General features: G+C 31.0%; 7 protein-coding genes across 7 annotated transcripts; 5 read left to right on the forward strand and 2 right to left on the reverse strand. All coding sequences in view use genetic code 12, as the record gives it.

Moving 5' to 3' along the window:
• Positions 1 to 2752: 2752 nt before the first annotated feature.
• RHO1 (Rho family GTPase) lies at positions 2753 to 3355 on the forward strand (the record flags this gene model as incomplete). Its single annotated transcript, XM_064908266.1, has 1 exon — positions 2753 to 3355. The coding sequence occupies one exon, from the start codon at positions 2753 to 2755 to the stop codon at positions 3353 to 3355; it is 603 nt and encodes a 200-aa protein (XP_064761810.1).
• Positions 3356 to 3739: 384 nt separating this feature from the next.
• Positions 3740 to 6544, forward strand: APL4 (Apl4p). Its single transcript, XM_064903634.1, has one exon. The coding sequence runs from the start codon at positions 3900 to 3902 to the stop codon at positions 6375 to 6377; it is 2478 nt and encodes an 825-aa protein (XP_064761811.1). The 5' UTR covers positions 3740 to 3899; the 3' UTR covers positions 6378 to 6544.
• Positions 6545 to 6710: 166 nt separating this feature from the next.
• Positions 6711 to 7217, forward strand: DFJ63DRAFT_335786 (uncharacterized protein; the record flags this gene model as incomplete). Its single annotated transcript, XM_064908267.1, has 1 exon — positions 6711 to 7217. The coding sequence occupies one exon, from the start codon at positions 6711 to 6713 to the stop codon at positions 7215 to 7217; it is 507 nt and encodes a 168-aa protein (XP_064761812.1).
• A 156-nt stretch (positions 7218 to 7373) lies between these two features.
• DFJ63DRAFT_338609 (DNA-directed RNA polymerase III subunit) lies at positions 7374 to 9185 on the reverse strand (the record flags this gene model as incomplete). Its single annotated transcript, XM_064908685.1, has 1 exon — positions 7374 to 9185. One exon carries the CDS (start codon positions 9183 to 9185, stop codon positions 7374 to 7376), a length of 1812 nt encoding a protein of 603 aa, XP_064761813.1.
• Positions 9186 to 9406: 221 nt separating this feature from the next.
• On the forward strand, positions 9407 to 13615 carry SKI3 (SKI complex subunit tetratricopeptide repeat protein; the record flags this gene model as incomplete). The annotated part of the gene is made up of 1 exon (XM_064905032.1): positions 9407 to 13615. The coding sequence occupies one exon, from the start codon at positions 9407 to 9409 to the stop codon at positions 13613 to 13615; it is 4209 nt and encodes a 1402-aa protein (XP_064761814.1).
• Positions 13616 to 14692: 1077 nt separating this feature from the next.
• On the forward strand, positions 14693 to 17437 carry DFJ63DRAFT_313603 (serine/threonine protein kinase regulatory subunit; the record flags this gene model as incomplete). Its single annotated transcript, XM_064906198.1, has 1 exon — positions 14693 to 17437. One exon carries the CDS (start codon positions 14693 to 14695, stop codon positions 17435 to 17437), a length of 2745 nt encoding a protein of 914 aa, XP_064761815.1.
• A 1608-nt stretch (positions 17438 to 19045) lies between these two features.
• On the reverse strand, positions 19046 to 20421 carry DFJ63DRAFT_319289 (aquaporin). The gene has a single exon (XM_064907042.1). The coding sequence runs from the start codon at positions 20110 to 20112 to the stop codon at positions 19258 to 19260; it is 855 nt and encodes a 284-aa protein (XP_064761816.1). The 5' UTR covers positions 20113 to 20421; the 3' UTR covers positions 19046 to 19257.
• Between the last annotated feature and the right edge of the window lie 1984 nt (positions 20422 to 22405).

Genomic DNA, 22405 nt, shown 5'->3' on the forward strand with positions numbered 1-22405 from the left:
TTCTTATTTAGGAAAAGAATTTACAGGTTTCAGTTGGTTGTCGTCGTTTATCTTATCTGTTTCTGAAAATATATTGTACCATTCTATACCCATATGGGTTATTACAAGTATAATTATTAATTACAATTTAATTTAACAATATAAAATAAATTTCAGATGGAGACGATTTCAATTAAGAAAGTTCTAATTACAACTTCTAAATAAGATTATCGAAAATACTCCATCTTCTTCTCCTTTTTTTATTTGGTTTTCTTTTAAAATAATAATTAATTTGTTATCTGTAAATTTCCTGTTTTTAATCACATTAATGTTTAATCGTTATCTTTGATCTTTATCAATCAATCAATCAATCAATCAATCTAACTTATCTAGTAATTTATCGATTTATCAGGTACATTTACTTCATAGCGTATTTTTATATATAAATATTTCAATTTATAACTAGATTTAGAGTTGATTTAAACTAAATGAATTGAACCGTATTTATATTTTATATATACTTTCTTATAACGGCATTTTCCATAAATTGTTATTCAGGGCATTTTTTTATAAAGGGGAAGGCAAAAACAAAAAAAGAATCACCGACTTGTTAACTAAAAAAAAGAAAAATAGACTTAGAGTCCAGAACAAAAGGTCTGAACACAAAGACACGACTTCTGGCAATCACATGATGGCGGCATGGAGTTTTTATTTTTATTTTGTTTTATACATTTTACTTGTTACCGTAATTAACTTTTCTTGGTAGTATTTGTATTAGTAGTGTAGATATATATATATATATATAAGTATAAACTATTATTAGTAACATTGCTATTTATTTTACTGCTCCTTCTTTCTTTCTTTCTTTCTTTCTTCCCCCTCCCACTCTCTCTACGCTCCTTTTTATATAAGGCTTATGTTAAATTGAGTTATTAATTTTTTATTTATTCTGTCTGTGCCTCGTTTAAAATTTGATTAATAAAATTAATAACTTAGTTGTTTATCTATCGATAAGTTTTTATCCTAGTTTATCATTTGGTATTTTGAATAAACTAAATTAAATGAATTTTTCCTGTTTGGGTTTTTAGTCGTCAGAGGTTTAAAATAATTAATTAATTCCTCAAACAAACAATTAAAAACTTAAGGTCGTGTCCCCATTACCAAAACATATTATTTCTAAATTTAAAGTGCTCTCAGTAAAGTCTCACTAAATTTTTCTCACTCACCACACTCAGTTAACTGTCAGTTCCCTCACTCACTCATTTCGTTTATAAATCTTTTTTTTTTTTTGTTTATTTTTAAATTTTGTTTGTCTCTCTCCCTCTCATTCATTATATATCCTTATTTCCAATATATATCTAAAGATTATATATCAGGAACAACCAATCCATCTTATATAAAGTATGTATACTAATCGATCAATCAATCTAATACAGTCTATCATCGTTAGAAATAGGTTTGATTGATACTAATTTTATTATGATTTGTTTGGATGGGTCTCATTTTCTAGTCGACGCCATAAAAATTGGACTGATCAATCAATCAATCAATCAATCAATCAATCTCTTAGTTGATTCATCATCTTAATCGAATATTTAGGTCATCCTTATCAATCGATCTGTCATTTTCACTCTCATCAAATCATTACATATCATTGGATTAGAATCAGTTAGCTATTAGCGGCAACATAAATAATTATGACAGACAGTCAGTCAGTCAGTCAATCAATCAATCAATCAATCTGATCTCATTTACAGTCATTACATCAATCAATCCATCATTACTATCCATCGCATAAATCAGGTCAGTCAATTCAATTCAATCACTCTACATATTCCATCAGTTTCAATCACTTCAATTTGTTTCAGTTCTATATCTTCTCTTTTAAAATTGGTAAAATTCCATTCCAATCAATGTTAGATTTTGTGGTCAATTTTGATTTTTTTTTTTTTTGTCTTGTCTTGTTTTTTTTTGTTTTGATTGACTCTATTCTATTCTTGGTAACGTATAACAATGATTGTATAAGAATAATAGAGATGTATAATTACGATTTGATTTGATTTGATTTGATTTAATATGATTTAATTTAACTATAGGGATTATTATCACTTTTTACTATTTCAGTTCAATTTTATGGTACACTACTTACTTTAACTAATTATTACTACAGTAAGAACAATTAAAAAAAAAAAAAAAAAAAAAGGAGTGAGAATTTTCTGTTTTTATTTTTAATTTTATTTTAACCTGATTTCATGTCTGTCAAAAGGGAAACGAAAAAGAAGAAAAGGGAAAAAATTGTAAACAAAAAAAAATAACAATTTGTTGTCTCCTATTCCTTTTTAATAGATCAGATAGTTACTGGTATCAATCACATTGAAATCAAACCGTTGAAGTAAGCATCCATTTAAATCACCTATTGAATAACTAAATTGATTGATTGATTGATTAATCGATTTGAAAATTTGCCCCCCTTTTTCCCCAGATCATAATTTTTTGAATTTAATACTAACATTAACTTATTTATAGTTTTTATAACAATTTTTTTTTGTTAACATATCGTTTATTATTCACTTGATATAATCAATCAATCAATAAAGATATCTTTTCATTCATTAAATCTTGATCATATATTAATCACATACCCTTTTTTTGTTTCATAAATAAAGACATATCCATCCCCTCCTCCGATCATATATATCATCATTCATAATATATATATATTCACATTTGCATAAATTTTTTAAATTAAACTCATAAATAATAATTCATAATAATGGTTCCGGCTCCAGCAGAAGTTAGAAGAAAGTTAGTCATTGTAGGTGATGGTGCTTGTGGTAAAACTTGTTTATTAATTGTATTTTCAAAAGGTACTTTCCCAGAAGTTTATGTTCCAACTGTTTTTGAAAATTATGTTGCTGATGTTGAAGTTGATGGTAAAAAAGTTGAATTAGCATTATGGGATACTGCTGGTCAAGAAGATTATGATAGATTAAGACCATTATCTTATCCAGATTCAAATGTTATTTTAATTTGTTTTTCAGTTGATTCACCAGATTCTTTAGATAATGTTTTAGAAAAATGGATTGCTGAAGTTTTACATTTTTGTCAAGGAGTTCCAATTATTTTAGTTGGTTGTAAAGCTGATTTAAGAAATGATCCTCAAACTATTAATAAATTAAGAGAAAATCAACAAGAACCTGTTACTCATGCTGAAGGTGAAATTGTTTCTCAAAAAATTGGTGCATCTAATTATTTAGAATGTTCAGCTAGAACTGGTCAAGGTGTTAAAGAAGTTTTTGAAGCTGCTACTATTGCTTCATTAAGAACTAAAGAAAAGAAAGATGGTAAAAAGAGTAAAAAGTGTGTTGTTTTATAATCTCATTATCAATATTTGACATCATCACCTTCTTATTCTTCATACCACCACCTCTTCACTATTCCTATCAATTTTTTAATTATTTTTGTTTAATGTTTTATATTAGAAAGATTTCTCATACTGTTTTTTTTAACTTATTATATAATAAAGTATAATATAATAATATAATAGTACGAAATCAAATCTATCTATATATAACAACTATTTCTTTCTTTTTATCTTTATTATTATTATTATTATTAGTAGTAGTATAATATTATTTTATTTTATCTTTACATTAATTTATTCTTTAGTTTTTAAATATCTAAGTATATAAATAGTTTTTTTATAAGTTTCTACTTTAATTTTATATATATATATATATATAATGCTTTAAGAAATAAGTTTAAACCGTAGTTAAATATTTTTGGTTGTCTAAATTATGAGTGAGACACGTCCTCCACTTTTTCATTCCTCCCCAAAAATGAATGAGTGTCAAAACATTTAAACCCAAACATCAACATTACCATCAAGATCAATCACTAATCATCCCACATCAGGCACAATGGTATCGTTGAAATCATTCATCAAGTCCGTACGTAAGGCCAAGACCATCGCTGATGAACGTGCTGTGGTTAGGAAAGAATCGGCTGCGATTAGAACTTCATTTCGTGATGTTGGTTTAGATCAAAATACAAGACGAATCAATATATCTAAATTATTATATCTTTATATTATGGGTGAAAAGACTCATTTTGGTCAAGTTGAATGTTTGAAATTATTAGCTTCTCCTCGATTCGTTGATAAACGATTGGGATATTTGGCTGCTATGTTATTATTAGATGAAAATCAAGAAGTTTTAACTCTTTTGACGAATTCTTTAGATAATGATATGCAACATCCTAATGCTTATATTGTAGGGTTGGCTTTAAGTTGTCTTGGGAATATCGCAAGTCCGGAATTAGCCCGTGATTTATATACCAATGTTGAAACCATCATCACTAGTAATAATGTTTATTTAAAGAAGAAAGCTTGTATTGTGGCCGCAAAATTAATTGAAAAGGATCCTGATTTATCAGAATTCTTCATTACTAGAATCCCAGCTTTAATTAATGATAAATCTCCAAGTATCTTATTAGGTACCATTAGATTAATCGAATCAATTTATATTAATAATGAAGAAGATCGTCCCCAATTAATCAAATTAATCCCTGTTATTATCGATCATTTAAAAAGAGTCACTACTACCGGTTATATGCCAGATTATGACGTTGGTGGAATCAGTGATCCATTCTTACAAGTGAACCTTTTGATTATATTAAGAGTGTTAGCCAATGGTGATGGTCAACGATTATATTCTGATCAAATTAATGATATTTTAACTCAAGTTGCATCTAATTTAGAAAGTGGAAAAAATCCTGCTAATGCCATTTTATATGAATGTGTTAAAACTATCTTTACCATTGAATCTGATCAATCTTTGAAAATCTTGGGTGTTAATTTATTAGGTAAATTCTTAGCTTCAAAAGATAATAACACAAGATATGTCGCTTTGGATACATTGTTATCCGTGATAAATATTGAACCATTAGCCGTTCAAAGACATAGATCTACCATTGTTAGTTGTTTATCAGATGGAGATATTTCCATCAGAAGAAGAGCTTTGGAATTATCATTTGCTATTTTAAATGAACAAAATATTAGAGTATTAGTAAGGGAAATCTTAACCTTTTTAGAAACATCTAATGATAATGAATTAAAATCTTATGTTACTTCCCAATTAACTATTGCTGCCAATAAATTCAGTCCAAATGATAAATGGCATTTCGATACTTTGATTAGAATGTTAAAAGTAGCCGGAAATTTCGTTACTTCAGATATAATCTCAAATATTTTAGCCTTGATTTTACAATGCAATGATGTGGAATTAAAAAGACATATCATATCTAAATTATTAGCTTCAAGTTTAGAAGATTCAACTCAATTTGGATTATCAATCATTACTATTTGGTCTATTGGTGAATATGCTGATTTGATTTTAAATCAAACAATTGAAATTAATGAAAAGACATCCAAAGTGGTTACTGAAGGATTAATCTTGGAATTGATTGATGATTTAATCAATAATACTACTTATTCAAATCAAGAAACAACTCAATTAGTCACTTATATCTTAACTGCTATTATTAAATTATCGATTAAATTTAAAGATTCAAATTCAATTGAAAAATTAAGATTAGTATTAAATGCTAGAACTTATGATAATAATTTAGAAATTCAAATTAGAGCTTTAGAATATCAAGAAATCTTTGCTCAAGATGCACAATTAAAAAGAGGTTTATTAGCTAGAATGCCTGCTCCACCTTTAAAAGAACGTCAAAATCTTTCCTTACATACCGGTAAATCCAAGAAGCCTACCAATGGAACAAGTTCATCATCTGTCATGGCTTCTGGTTCTGCTGGTGGTGATGATTTATTATTGGATCTTTTGGATGATAATAATATTGCCACTGCTACTAATTCAACTAATCAAAATGAATTATTATCCGATATATTTGGTGGTAAAGGAAATGGTAATGGCAATGGTAATGCTAGTGCATCAACTAGTGATAGTGCTGCTTCTAATAACGCTGCTATTCTTGATTTATTCAATAAACCATCATCTGCATCTTCTACCACCTCATCCATTGCACCATCCTCTGCCATTGATGCTTACTCTAACGCTAATGTAAAAGTGTTATTCAACCCTAAATCATTCCCTCAAAATGGTACTGCTATACTTGAAGGTATAATAGAATCGAAAGAATCTGCATCAACCCTTGATCAAGTTCAATTACTTATAGCGGTTCCAAAATCTCAAAAGTTAACCATAACATCCACATCAGGAGATAGTATTAATCCTGGTCAATCCATAAAACAAACTTTAAAACTTGCAGGTAAAGAAGGATCTAAAATCAAATTAAGAGTTAAAATCAGATATGCTTTGAATAATGATATCATAGAAGAGCAGTTCGACTTTGCTGGTTTTGCTAACACTTTATAGATTGTTTGAGAGCTTAATATATAAACCATCCCTAGTAGTAAGAATTATTTTTGTAGTTCGCGATACTTTAATTTGCGACCATCCCTTCCCCCAAGATTGCTCCCCACCAAACGTGAGTTGTGGTTTGCATCCAAAACAAAAAATATATCAATTATACACGTAAAAAAATTTAATGACATTGTTTCATCCCCTCTATTCTATTTATTCCATCATCCCCTAAAAATTTGCTTTAGTTAGTAATTCAACTATAAATAGCCAATAAACTCCAAAGGAAATGTAATCGTAAATGTAAAGTTTTATTGTAATCAATCAATTCTTCATATAAATTCGATAATGCTTACTAAATTATTTAAATCTATTACTTCCAAGGGTCCGTTCATTGGAGATTATGCTCGTCCAATGATGAGAAAAGGTCCTTTCATCGGCGATTATGCCAGACCAATGATGAGAAAGGGCCCCTTCATTGGGGATTATGCTAAACCGATGGGTAAGTTTGGTGTGAGATGGTATACTAATGCTGCTATTTATGAACCAAAATTCTGGTCAGCAAGTATCAAAAATGGTTATTCTAATATAAGTACTTTCCCACTGTGGAGTTCTTTGGGTGCAAGTTATTTAAAAGAGATTCACAATATGTTTGGAGCTTTAACTGCTGTAACTACTGTGATGGTAATTTGGCCTGCAACCGTCAGAATGTTGAGTAATTTTATTGATGATGTCCCAGCTGAAAGAGGTGCTCAAGTTAAATTAGAACATTTTGGTATTTTTGGTGAAAAGCCTACAGTTGAAATTCCAAATACTTATGTTCATTTAACTAAGCATTCCCCAATTGAGGAATAGATTAGGTGTTTGGTGTTTGGTTTCTAGTTTAATTCTCTCTAATGTAGTTCGTCGAATCATATTTGTTTATTACTGGTGAATGAATGAATGAATAAATAAATAAATAAATCAATAAATCAATAAATCAATAAATAAATAAAATTGCTTTTATTAAAACTATAAAGAATAAATTTCAAATAATGATTTTATCCTATAAAATCTTCCAATATTTTGAATTTCCCTTGTTTGCAAATTCTTTAAAGTTTTCAATTCAGATTCCAATAATAATTCATCTTCATGACCTTTAACATCTTCTCTTTCACATTTTTCCAATAAAATCTTATGATCCTCTTTGAAATTTTGAATATTAGTTAGAATTTCAGCCATAGAAAATATTAAAGCATTGTTAAGAAAATTATAACTAACAATTTCTTTATGTCTGAATAAAAAGAAAGTTTTAGAAGCAGCTCTATCAGCACTTCTTGGAACTTCTTGAATTTCAACCAAATTAGCTTTAAATAATTTATAAACTTCATTTCTAACTGTTTTCTCTTTTAATAATACAGCATTGGCTAATGATTTTTCATCACCAATCTTTTGTGATTTAAGACATCTTAAAACTCGGAATGAATTAACTCCCAAAGTGGTTTTTATCAAAGTTTCAAAATTATATTGTTGTAATGACTTGATTAATGCAGTATAGGGTATGGTGAATGTACCAGGAGTAGTTTCAATTAAGAATTGGATGCTGGATCCATTTGATAATAATTTAAGATGATGTTGGATTAATGATATGGAATGGAAATCAGAGTTATCATCTTCAATTGTTTCACTATTCTTAGCATTGAAGATAGCTATTAAGTCATCATCATCATCATCACCATTTTCAAGTTTGATCTTTTTATTAGGAGATTCTGGAGATTCATTAGTTGCTACTCTCTTTTTAGAAAGATTGGGTTTAAGGAAATTATGAGTTAATATAGAATTTCTAAGATCTAAATCAGCTGGCAATGAACGCTGAAGTTCTCTTACAGTGAAAACGATCTTTTTATCTTCCACTAATTTATTTTCAATTGAATTAATAAAGAATTTCTCTTCATCTGGATCATTAATTAATCCACTAATCTGTAAAAATGGATGTTTGATATCAGGACTTTCTTGTTCCACTAAACCTAAGGCAATTTCATATATCTTGGCTGATAATACACCAACACGAGATTTGGCTAAATTAGCTAATGCTTCTGATCTTATATGCTTCTTAAATCTTGATAAATTGAATCTGACAATTAAATTAGGGTTCAATCGTTTATATCCATCAGTTGTGATATATAATTCTTTGGCAGTTTGCCCCCCTTCTAACAAATTTGTAAATGCAACCTTTGTTTTTTCTTTGGCTTCAGTCACACGTTTGATTTCAGATGTAGTGGCAGATCTTGGAGTCTTTTTCAATATGTCTTGAAATATGTTATTCCAAATATCAGCAAAAGGATGAAAATCAAATAATTGTAATCTTGCCAACCATTTATCAGTGAATAATCTCAAGAAGATAGTTTCTGTATCCAATTTCGTTTGCTCATCTTCAATATTCTTCATGTAATCTGATATTTTGATATGTCCATTAACTAAAACATTTTGAATTATCTCAGCATAGTCATCACCATAAATAGTTTTTATATGATTGATGATTTCACCACTATGTAAAAAGTTTAAAATCCCGTTTTCATTGAAATTGTAATGCAGTTGTGAAGAATTATCATCTTTCCAATAATATACACATTGTAATTGAACCAATGAAACTAAAGCTGACTTGACAACTTTTATAGGAAGTTTTGTTTTATGACCAATTTCTCTAGAAGTTAATCTTCCATGAGAGATCAAACACGAGATAACAATGGCTGCAACCTCTCCCAAATGATTTTTGGCAATCGTAGTATACAAATATGACTTTGGAGACTGAGTTTTATATGACTCTGGAATGACCCCTTCCATTTTTCACTTGGATACGATTGGTATGATGATGTTTTAACAGAGTAACTTAACTTTCCTAAATCATTAAGATGCTCTTCTTTCACTGCTTGAAAAAAAAAAAAATTATAGTTATAATTTATATACAGGAACATCCAAATTTACCACTTTCGACAAATATACGTATTAAAATGGTTCCAACTAGACTATTTGAAGACAGTCAATTACATTTCACGATATCAGAAATGTCTAGTTTGAAGAAGGCACTTAAGGCTGCTAAGAGTGCCATTGAACTGAATGATCCTGTGTCAGCATTAGAATACGTGGATGAGGCACTTGAATTTGATGATACTTGTTATTTTGCATATATTTTTCAAGGTAAATCATACCAATTGTTAGATGATATTTCAAAGGCTACAACTTCATTTGAAAAGGCTACTGAGTTAGAACCTGAAAATTTGTTAGGTTGGAAGGGATTCATTCAAGTTGCTAAAAGTGGAAAGGATTATAAATTGTTTTTCTTTGTCATTACTAAACTTATTGAACTTCTGATTGATCAAGGTATTTCAATTGCAGAATCACTTCGTGATATAAAGTCTTATCTTGATACCAATCAGTATAAGACAAATCAAGACTTATACGAGTTCTATTTAAGATCGATCTTGCCGTCAAGTGAATTGGGGGAATTGGTTGGTAAAAACTTAGGTACAGCAGAGAGTAATCTTCGTACGTTGATAGATTTAGTCAAAACAAAATTAAATAAAGAATTAACCGGAAGGCTAGCGAAGGAAAGAGTTAAGTTTGGAAGAGTGTTAACTATCGAGCAGAAATCATATTTGAATAACATATCCTGGACCTATTACAATGATTCCGATCTCGAATCATTATACGAATCATTTCTCAATATAAGTAATGATGATGTGTTAAGACGTTCATACGAAGAAGAGTATTTAAAGCATAAATATGAAGTATTAAAGGTAAGCCCCAATAAAGATGATTTAATCCAAGACATCAAGGAAATGGTTGATGGGATGATTTTAATTAAAACTAAAAGTCAATTCTGTTGGGATTTATATTTCAATTGGTTAGATGTTAAGAGTCTAGGCGATATAGAAATCGAAAATATTATCTTTTACCTTAATAACTTTTCTAATAAAGGGTTAGGAGGGATGTTGTTTGCCTTATCTATGAGTGATATTTCTCCATTTGATAAAGAAAAAATCATTGAAGGAATTTCTTCATCTGATAAGTTTGAAAATAAAAAAGAAGAAAAGAAGATTGAATTCGAAAATGAAGAAGAAGAAAAGATCTTACAAAGTATTGAAGATGATGATTTTGAAGTAGACAAGTCTCAATATAACTTATTACCAGATCAAGTACTTTCATTGATGATCGAAGGATTTGAACATGCCAGTGACTCGGTCCTCGCCAATAGGATTATAATAGACTATTATATCCACTTGCGTGAATACGCTGTTTGCTCAGAAAGATGCAGAGAAGGAATAAAACTTTTGGCAGATTTACAAAGAAGTCTTGGTATTAATTTAAAGAACACTCGTGAAGAAATGTTATGTTCTCTTGCTATTGTCTACACCTACTATGAAGCTCCAAAGAATTTCTCGAGGGCGTTACAATTATATGACAAAGTATTGGAAGATAATGCAACTAATGTTAAAGCTAGAATCGGTAAAGGTTTGATTTTAGCTGAAGAGCAAGATTTTAATGCTGCTAAAGACTTATTACAAAAAGTAGTCGAAGAATATCCTGATAATGTTGAAGCTGCTGTTGAATTTAACTGGTGTTTAATTAGATTGAAAGATTATACAAAAGGTAGGGAAGGATTGATTGCTTCATTAGATTCAATAAAAGGGGCAGATTTTTATAGTAAAGAAAATAGAGCCATAATTCACTGGAGAATAGCAAAAGGTTTGATTACAGAAGATGATTCTGACTCCTCCAAGATTGATCAAGCGTATAATCATTTAGTGTCATCTTTAAAGGAATCTCAATCATATGCACCAGCTTATACTCTTCTTGGTATAGTTCTTCAAGTCTATTATGGTGATAGATCAAGAGGTCAAAAATGTTTTTATAAAGCAGTTGAATTGGATGTGGTTGAAGTTACCGCCGCTAAATATTTAGTTGAAGAAGTGACGGATAAAAATGATTGGAATATTGCTGAAGTCTTGTGTAAAAGATTAATTGAATCCGATACTGCCAGAAGGTTACTTTTGAGTAAAAACTACGAAGATGAGGACAGATCATGGCCATTCAGAGTCCTTGGTTGTTCTGCTTTGAATAAACAAGATGATGCTAAAGCCGTGGAGTGGTTTCAATCAGCCTTACGTTACAGTTCAGTTGATGTGTCCTCTTGGACAGGTTTAGGTGAAGCCTACTTTAATAGTGGTCGTTATGATGCAGCAGTAAAGGTATTCACACATGTTTTAGAACTTTCTCCAGATTCATGGGTTAGTAAACATCTTTTAGGGTTGACATATTGTCGTATGGGAGAATTCTTAAACGGATTTGAAATATTAGAAGAAGTTCTTGAATCGCGTCCCGAAGAAGAATGTATATTGAGTGCTTTATATGAAGGGTATATTGAATATACCAAGTCATTAGTTGCAGGAGGGTTCTTCGGTAGATCGGTTGAATCTAATTTGAAAGCTATAAATATCATTCATCAAGCGTTTAAAGTCAATAAGTCGTCACAAAATTTATGGAAATCCTTAGCTGATTCAGTTAGAATTTTCCTAATCGTTGGAGAAAACATTGATAAATTCCCTATCGATGTAGTTCATAGTATCTTCAAAGAGGTCGGTTTGGCTGACTTCAAACCCATAGAAGGAGTAACCGAAGATGATGGCTACAGTTTAGAAAATGCAGTAGCTCTGTTCGAAGCTGAAAAGTATACATCGGCTCTTTCTTCCATTGTTGTATTATGTTCTAAAGCTTCAATTATCGCATTATCAAAGAAAGCTAGTCGTTTCTTAACTTCAATAGTTTATTACAATTTAGGGTTATCTTACTTAGAAGCATTTAATCTCTCTAGCACTGATAATGATAGAGACTTGTCTACAAAGTATTTAAAGAAAGCTATTCAATTAGAAGGCAGAAATTCATTATTTTGGATTGCGTTAGGAAATTCATATGTTACAAATAATCCAGAAATCGCTCAACATTGTTTTATTAAGGCTTCTACTTTAGATAGTAAGAATGTTGGAGTTTGGACAAATTTAGCTGCATTATATTTATACTGTGGTGATATTGAATTAGCTCAAGAAACGTTCTTAAGGGCACAGTCTGTTGCACCACAAGAGTCTCAATCATGGTTGGGACATGCTTTAACGGCGGATGCTTTTGGAGATAAGGCTACTTCATCTCGATTATTTACTCATGCCTTTATCTTGTCTAACGGTAGATCATCCTTGGCTCAGTTTTTATATGGTTTATCTATTTTAACAACAAGATCGACAGGAAGTGATATCAGAGATTCTAATGCAATCCAAGAATTTAGCGTGGCTAATCAGGCTATTACCAAATATTTGAAATATGCACCTAATGATGAAATAGCATTAGAAATATCGATCAGTATTGCTGAAAGATGTCGGGATTATAATGTTGCGGCCGAAGTTGGGAATCGATTATGTGATAATTTAGAGAAGAAATATGAAGAATCTGAAGAAGATGCTGTCTTAATTAAATTTGCTAATGCAAAGACTCAATTATCAAGAATTTATCTTGGATTAAAGAAATTTGCTGAAGCAATTGAAAATGCTCAATTCGCGATTGATTTGATTGGTGATGGCGATGATAAGAATACTATTATTTTATCATCAAGAATCACGATTGGATTAAGTTTGTTCTTTAACAATGAATTTGAAGCATCATTAGAGCAATTAAGTCTAATATTAAAAGATTATCATGATTCCAAGAGATTGGTAACTCTTGTGTCACAAATACTTTATGCTAATGGAACTGAAGAATCTAAAAAGGCTGCCATTGATCAATTATTTACATTTATTGAAGAGAATGGTTCATCATTATTGGTGGTATTGACCTTAGGAGCTATATCGATTGTTGATAATTTAGATGAATATTTAGGAGCCATTAAAGAAGAATTACAAGGGCTTTCATTAGAAGAATATATTAATGATTCACATAGATCAATTCCCCAATTATTAGAAGAGATCAATGACAAGTTAGATTCTAAAGATGGAAGTGATAGAGTTTGGCAACAAAGTGCTTTATTGTTCCCATCTGATTTTAATGTGTGGAGAAATCTTAATACGGAAATGGCGTTAGCAATAGCATCAACGGCAAATAATATTACAACAAGCCAGCTTTCAGAAGCTTATTTGGATAATGGGAAGTTAAGAGAGATTCAAAGAAGTATCTTACTTTCTCCACATAAGATATTAGAGTATAGTCAAGCATTAGAGAATTGCTTCTAGAATGGAATGATGATTTTATAGAAATGATATATATATATAGATATACGAATACACATGCATGCACCCATATATTAGCAACCAAAATTAACTAAACTTTGGTTGTTTATAACCATTATGCGTTTACAAGGCAACAGGCGATAATTGATGATACTTTGGTCCAAAGCTTAATTCATCATCATTATCATCATCATTCATTTTATAATGTATGTGACTGCATATAACCCTATCATTTAATCACGTCTATTTTTCTCCCCCTCTCTCACTCTTTGTTTTGATACCAAAAACAGTTTACAGTCAAAATAATCACACAAAATGTTTTACAGTCATTATCACCACATTTTTATTTAACACTATATAAGGAAGCATACTACATAGAAGGGATAACTTCAGTTGATCCCATCGTCTTGTTAGATTGCATAATAAATCGTCTATATCAATTGGTGATAGGTCTGCTTGTTTGAAAGTAGATTAAAAGCTTGTGTTTAGATTGATTCATTCTCATTTGCCTACCGCTATCCAAGCTATTGTTATATCTATCAACATTATTTTGCCCCACTCCACACATCAATTGGTGATAGATCCTATAAATCAAATTGTGGATCTGATACTATATTAAGTTTGATTACTAGTCATTTTCAAGGATTTGTTATCTTCGTTACACGTCTTATCCGATACGTTACTTTGATACTGATCAATCGTTTCTAGGATAGATTTAGAATCATAAACTGATCCACATCATTTATTCGCGACATCACATCAATCTAGAAAGTTGAATTTGATTCATTTATTAAGAAACAGGGTTTGATTAGATTCAAAATACTGTATCGTCTTCTCAACTATTAATAATATTGACTCCAATTCCAATAAGTTTTCTCGGCCAAATATAAGGTACATGTTAAGAATCATCTAATCAATTTGAATCATTACATATCTCTCTTTTTCTTGATTATATTCCTCATCATTCCTCTTCTCTATTGCATCTTATCATTCTTGCTTCTCTTATTTATATTCTAATTTATTCTTTCATTATTGCCTTCCTTCATTGCCCACATTCATAACACTTGTCGCATTCTCAAAATGTCTTCCAATCAATATCAATTCAAACTGCAACAAGAGCATTACCCTCAAGAACTTGATAAAACTCATACTGAATCATATAAAAACTTGAATTCCAAATTATCTCAGGTAATCGTCAACTTCTTCACCAAAACTGCCGTCATAATATATGAAGCTCGATCCATACCAGAGGCAACACCCATTGATATGATATCCAATCTTGAAGATAAATCAAAGATAAATAGATGGTTTAATTTAAATACGAATAGTACTAAGGATTCATTAAGAGATGAATTAAAACTATGGAAATCAATGTCAGATGTATCATCTTTACCTCCAATGATAATAGAAACTTATTTGGATTTACGTCAATTAGGTTCAAATGAAGCATTTGTTTTAAAAGATGACTTTGGAAAGGCTTGGTCAGTTGCAAAAGGTGGTGGTAAACGAAAAGAAGTAGTTTTAGAAAGATGGTGTATTGAATTTGAATATAATGCAAATTCAAGTGCTATAATCGATGAATTACCTTTGATTTATAAACGAGCAATTATATTATTAAGGAGTCTTTATGGATTTTCAAGAATTATATCCAGTTATAAGTTAAAGAAATTGATAGATCTGAATAATAAACTTAAAAAATTACGATTAAAGAATAAGACTTTTGATGGTTCATTACCAATAAGTTCAAAAGGAAGGGTTGGTTTATCTAAATCGATAATACCTCATCAATTAATTATAACTGAATCTCATTTATCCCAAAAATATTTCCAACCTGTTCAGACCAGTTTAGGAACCTTCAAAATATCAGTGGCTTATAGAAATCATTATGAATTTGATATAGTTGATAAAGAAGAAGCTTTATCTTCGGAATTTATGAATATGGATAATAAACATAGTACTGGTCCTAGGGCTCGATTTGACATTGATCATGTTGAAGAAATTGATGCTAGTATAACTTCAAAGCATTCCCCTCATCATCATCTTGACGATGACGACGATGATCATGTTGAGCATGAGCAACAACAAGAAGTTGAAGATGAAGATGAAGATGAGACACATGATCAACACCAACATCAATCAATGGAATATTCAAGTGATATATCAAAACATCAAGCGACATCTATCCCAGCATCCAATAAACGTCTTTCCATTTCAAGTGTTTCGATGTCAATTTCACCATGTTCGAGTGCAAATAAAGATATATTAAGAGAAAATTCTCCAGGCACAGGTGTCAAGAAACCCTCTAAAGTATCAGCTATCCAACCATTTAAAGTGGGATCGATAAGTGATTCTCCTCCACCTATTGGTAGTGGTGGTTCTTCATTAGAACGGAAAGTTTCCATAACTAGTAATAAATCAACTTCTAATGCTTCATTGGCTGCTACTTTGAGAAACCCGAGAAGTAGTACTTCTTTATCTCATACTGCTACCATTCTAATTAATAATAACCCTACATCATCAACAAATACCCCCACTGGTGGAGGTATTGTCACTATGGGATCTATTCCAAGATCCATTTCATCATCACATGGATCCAATCTTCATCCTGACGAAGCCGTATTTTCAAATGATAGTAATGCTAATACTCCAAGATTTTCATCTTCATTTGGTTCAAGAGCTAGTAGAAGATTTTCAAACACAAGTATTAAACAGAGTACACCTTTGACAACTAGTACTACTCAAACTTCTCATGAAATATTAGGCACAAGTATTGGTCTGACTACCTCCAGTGGAGCACCATTTAGTGGTCTTTATCTTGATGATGATATTAATGATTTTGTGAGAATGATAGATAGTACCAGTGATCTTCGATTTTCATCCGCTTATAATAATAGTGGAGGTATTGGTGGTGGTGGTGATTTAAGATATAATCAATCAAGTGCTACTAGTGAAAGTTTAAATCGATTCCATTCATTAAAAAGTCAACATCAACAATTGGGTGAAAGTGTACATGCCAGTTTAGTATCTCAATCAGGTACTGGTAGTGGAATTGGAATAACTGGTTCAAGAGCATCTAGTCGTAAGAGTTCTCATTCAATGAACTCACCACCGGCATCCATACCATCTATAAATTCAAGATTAAAGGAAAGATCTCCAGGAATTGGTGGAGGTAGTGGAAGTATTAGTGGTGCCGGTCAATTGTTATCGTTATCATCATCATCTCCACCACCAGTTGGTTCACAAATTCCAATCACGGGAGTTCCTCCTTCAGGAGCTATTGTTAATGAAATTCGTCGGTCGTTATCTCCAGATAAGAGGCCAGAGAATAATAGCAATAGTCCATTCTTGAAATCAGCAAGTACGAATCAAATTACTCCTAATACTGTTGTTTCTAGAACCACTGCTCACGGTAATTCGGTGGTACATAAGCATGATGAAGATGTAGGTGGCTTGGCTACTACCCCATCTGTTTATAAAAAGAGTATTAGATATGAGAACGTGTTTGACGATGATGATGAAGATGATGATGAGTTGGATTCTAAAGTTGGTACTGCTACTACAATTCAAACTGAACAAAATACTCTCAAGAGTAAGCCTACCACTAGTACTGATGATAATAATCAACAAGCAGATGTGACTCAAGATGATGAAGCGGAAGATAGAGCTAATACCACGATTGAGAAACAGCATGAAGCTGATGATCATCATTTACATCATCATTTACACCATCACCACCATCATCATCACAATGCTGCTAATTCTGAAGATTTTGAGGATGATGATTTGTTATTCACTATGAGTGATATGAATTTAACTAAAAATTAAAGTTGATTGGATCTCATAGTTTGTTCTTCGTATAGAGGTTTCTACCTAAATCTTATCTTGTCTATAATATTTATATATAAAGTTAATATAAGCAACACAACAACTGTGTTACTTTTAAGATACCGAGGGTAAGATGTAACCAAAATCGAAACCGATTTGAGATTGACGTTGCAATGGGTAGACCAAAGAAATCTTAGAGAGCAAAACAAAACAAACAAATGCACTTTGTGCTAGCGTGCCTTCAAAAGGTTTACTAGAATAATCTGTTAAATTGGTAGATCCTTCCTGAAAGAACAGCTGATATAGGCTGGATAAGATTTTATACGGTATATACGTAGAGATTGTATGGTTTGGTTTGGTGCCAAGATACAAACCTTATTCACTGAAACCATATACCATAATGGGTCTTCATTAAATACTACGAGGACCAGTTGTAAAAGAATTGGTCTGATGAAACAAAGACAGTTCAATACAATGGAGTGAAAAGAATCCAAAGATTTAAATGATAACTATGGCCAATTCCTTCCAATTAAACAACTGCCCATTTGCTTATTTTATTTTGCAGTGTCTATTTTTTTTCTTCTTTTTTTTTGAATCACCAGATGAAGAAAATAAAAAATACACTTAGGCAGGATTTATTTAGACACCGAATACACAATTAAAAAAAAAATTATAAGGCCATTCACTGTAAATATAAATTAAATCTACCGATAAGTGCATTACTCAAATTTGTCCTTGATTTCTTGCACGGTGGAGATTCATAGTCATCTCGGCGATCTAACTACTAGAGGATGGAGTATATCTCTTCATTCTTCACTAATGATTGCCTGAGAACTGAAACTACTCTTCTACTCTATTGTAGCTCAACTGGTTATAGTTCACACTATAAGCCATCACTAACGCGTCTTCATAACCATCATACATACGTTTTCCCATCATCTTGACCTATAATAATGACTTCATCACAGATACTTTCATTAGTATTCTAGTCTCCAATAATATACGAGAAAATATAAATTATTTTTTTTGAAAGCTATCAGCTAACTGTGCCAGAAATTATGCTTAAAGTCATCCCGCTATTTTTTTTTATTGTTCTTTTTTTTTAGTGCGCACAAGCCTTGGGTGCGCAGCAGTTTAATCATCGGGATGCCCTAAAATCTACCGACTTCCGTGGATAAGCCCTACCTTGTCAGTAATATGCTTCCATTAGATTCATTTTGTAGATCTTTGATAAGACTACCCCATTTGTTTTAGGATAATCCTGGAGCTGAGGTTCTACCCCATATACTAAGAAATAGTAACCCAACACATAATGAGAATGACTTGTTGTGGAAGCTTAATGCATTTAGGGTTTACTCAATGATACGCTAATGAAACCATATGTTTCAGATTTATTGAATGCAAAAATAGTTTGTTCATAATTGCACAGAAGTGTTCTGGATCTGGCTATTCTTCACTGACGTGAAATATTATTTTTATAACATCTCTTTTCAGTATCAGGGTAATCGCTGCTTCCTTTATTGATGTCAGAGTATTCTATTGTGATGTGTTATATTTCGTGGTTAAGTATGTAGTCGGTATACAATTTAGCAATTACAAGTTCATAATACTTTTAATAATATTTTTATAAAATTATATGTGTATATTTTTTGTTTTTACTATTTATTATTGAGAGTTATTTTTGTCTATTTTTTATTATTGTCATGCGTTCGTTATCTTTCATTAGTATTAAAAAATGGGCATTAATGAGAATTGGGTGCTCGATATATAGCTAGTTGGGGAATGACTTTTATAGATTGTACTAGTCAATAGTAGATTGTTTAATGATCAGCATCTTGACCTGGGTTACAGGTTTCATAATCTAAAAATTTAAAGAGTTTCCAGATACCAAAAGCGACAAATGAACCAATGAAAGGACCAAGCCAGTAAATCCAATGGTAATGAGTGAAAGTACCATTAACAGCATCTGGACCAAAAGATCTAGCAGGGTTAATACCAGCACCACTGAAATGAATACTAGCCATGTTACCAATGAAAAGAGCAATACCAATAGCAAATGGAGCCATGAAGGTAGCTTTATGTTTTTCAACAGCCATTAATAAAACAGTTAAACATAAAATGGTAGTGACAAAGGCTTCAATGAAAAGACCTCTAGCAATTGAACATCCACCACCTAATTCATTTCTAAATTTCATTTCACCTGGAACCATGGCCCAAGCAGCAGCAGAAGCAGCAATAGCACCGATAAATTGAGCAATGATCATAATAACACCTCTAAGTGGTGAAACAGCTTGAGCTAACATTAAAGTAACAGTAACAGCAGGATTAAAATTAGCACCTGAGATTCTGTAGAACATAAAGACGGCCATCATAACACTAAAACCAAAACCAAGGGAAATCATAACTAATCTGGATGGATTAGAACCAGTAACTGGTGAAACAATAGTAGCATCTAAATTAGCAATTTGGGCGATAACAAAGGCACACCACATAAAGATAAAAGTACCAAAAAATTCACCTAAGAAGGCAATCAAATGGTTTCTAGATGGAGCAGCAGTAGCATGAACAGCAGTGTTTTCTGAGAATTGCAGCAAGTTACCAGTAGGAGTAGTTTCTAATTTTGGTCTATAAGCATCAACTGGTTGTTGAGCTTCTTGATCATATTCAGCAGTCATTGTAAATAATTAATTGATATTATTATTATTATTGAGGGAGAAGGGAGTTTATTGTAAAAGTTGTAAGTTGTAATTTGTATATTGTAGTAATATAGAAAAGAATCTGAATTGAATGTATAAAATAAGCATCGTTTAGGTTGCTTTATATACTTTTCATTATCCATATACGTCAACTACTTTAGCAGCCAAATCCATTACTGAATCATCAAAAAAAATAAAAAAAACCTCACTAAAAAAATAAAGACAATAAAAAAAACATAAAAAATAAAAAATAAAAAAAAGAAATTTAATGATCAAAAAAAAAAAAAATTCCAAGTTACGTATGAGGAACAGGAAGATGACCAGCCAAGCCATACAAGGATCGCCAGTATGTCATAAAAATATTTAAAAATCAGCTATTTACTATTTTTCAATAGAATTCATAATTTCTTATAGCTAGGCTTATTTTAGAAGTCCTACATATGAATTTAGCGTGCATAAAACCTGTAGTCCTTCTAAGAACTGCCAAACAGAATCAGGATACTTTTTTGTTATATTGTTCTCGTAAAAATAGTCATGTGGAAAAACTCATTTTTTCTTCTATTTCAATTTGTTAGATGTTTCTATTTCATTTCTATTTACTGGATAAATCCATAAGTTTGTTGTTCGAAGGGGGAAGCTGTTTCGATATCTAAATCAAATAATAAGGCTACGACTTAGATTTAGCTTAGATCTTGTGAGTTATAGACTTATAGGCTGATAATTTATGATACTATATACCCATAAAAATAGTAACCAAAAATCGAACCAAAATTTTAGTTGTAGTGGATATAATCAGAAATTGTCTTACTTCTACATAGGTGTTCTCAAACTCTTGATACCGGATGATAATTTTTTGATCTTAAATAGCACTTTTAGTATACTCTGTACCTAATAAATAAATTCGATGCATATATCCAGCACACCCATGGGAGATTTGCAACATCTAATAATATTTGAGACCAATGCAATCTCTGTCAAAACTTTATTGATGTTGGCCCATTTTCAATTTTTAAACGATACATAGCCAAGGCATTAAATGGGTATAGATTTTGTTGTTTAATGCCTTGACGAGCCTTAATTAATCTAAGAACGGGTCACTTCTATCATTTTAATGATAAGTTGATATAGTTTATAAGGTGATTATATCCATTTATTAGGTACCTTGATTTGTCATATAAAGACTAGAATTTCCGTTTGATTTGTCATTAGTTACTGGTCTGGAGTATATTTTGCAACTCTTATTCAATTGTAAGATCTTCTCTTTTATTGTTATTATTATTCCTGTTTAATAGCATACTATTTAATTAATAAATTTTCTTACATGTCTTAAATAGCTGTAACCCTATTCGCTAACGCTTCTGAATTTACAGTTTTGGAAATGTTTGGGAACGAAGAGCCCCAAAAATATCAAACAAATACTCTTATATTAGCTCTGAATAATGTAAAATATATTAAATGTGGTTTGGAAATATATCAAAAACATTCTAACTCTTAGTTTTCTCATATTAATTTGACATCTAATATCCAAACTGAAGAGTTGAATACAATATTATCTAGGTTGTTTGGAAGGTGTTACTACTTCACAATACTACATTTGTTTTTGATTGTTGAACTAGGTTTACTTAATAGATGTCAAAACGATGGTCAGTCCCTGAAAGGAAAAGTACCGTTCAATACTCATATTCTACTTAATTAAAGGTCAGATTGTTTGAAGTTACTGACTAGGAGAAAATCACATTATTCTATTGCTTAACTTTATGAATGAATGGTTTAAATTTTGGAAAGAAAAGAAACTTGAAAAACTTCATTATTAGAAAGTCCTAAAGCGGTACAAGGTAGCTCCTTGAAACATTTTCAATGAATCCAGAACAGCAGTTGATATTGTTTTTGCTTCATTTTTGTAATGCTTGTTTCTGTTATTGCCTGGAATGTTGTGGAAAACAGATTCATCTTTCGTTGGGTATCTGAAAAAACTAGAGAACTACTATCATAGTTTAAAGGTAATATCTTATTTAAAGAATAATTAATAACAAGGGAAACGTTATCCACTTGGTTCGGAGAAATGGTCTGACATTAAAGACAATACAGATAAAATAGATAAAGAATACTTTGTGGACCACTTTTTCAATTTCATTTGGTTTTGAACTCTGAGGTATAAAAGATAAAGATAACTCGTAGTAGAAACTATGGTAACTTCAAGCTTATCAAGATTTTATTAATATCATGACAGTTAGCACTGAATCTATCTTGTTCTATATTAGGATTTCACAAC

Source organism: Scheffersomyces coipomensis (genome assembly GCF_036884675.1).
Source record: "Scheffersomyces coipomensis strain NRRL Y-17651 chromosome Unknown DFJ63scaffold_4, whole genome shotgun sequence".
NCBI lineage: Eukaryota > Fungi > Ascomycota > Pichiomycetes > Serinales > Debaryomycetaceae > Scheffersomyces > Scheffersomyces coipomensis.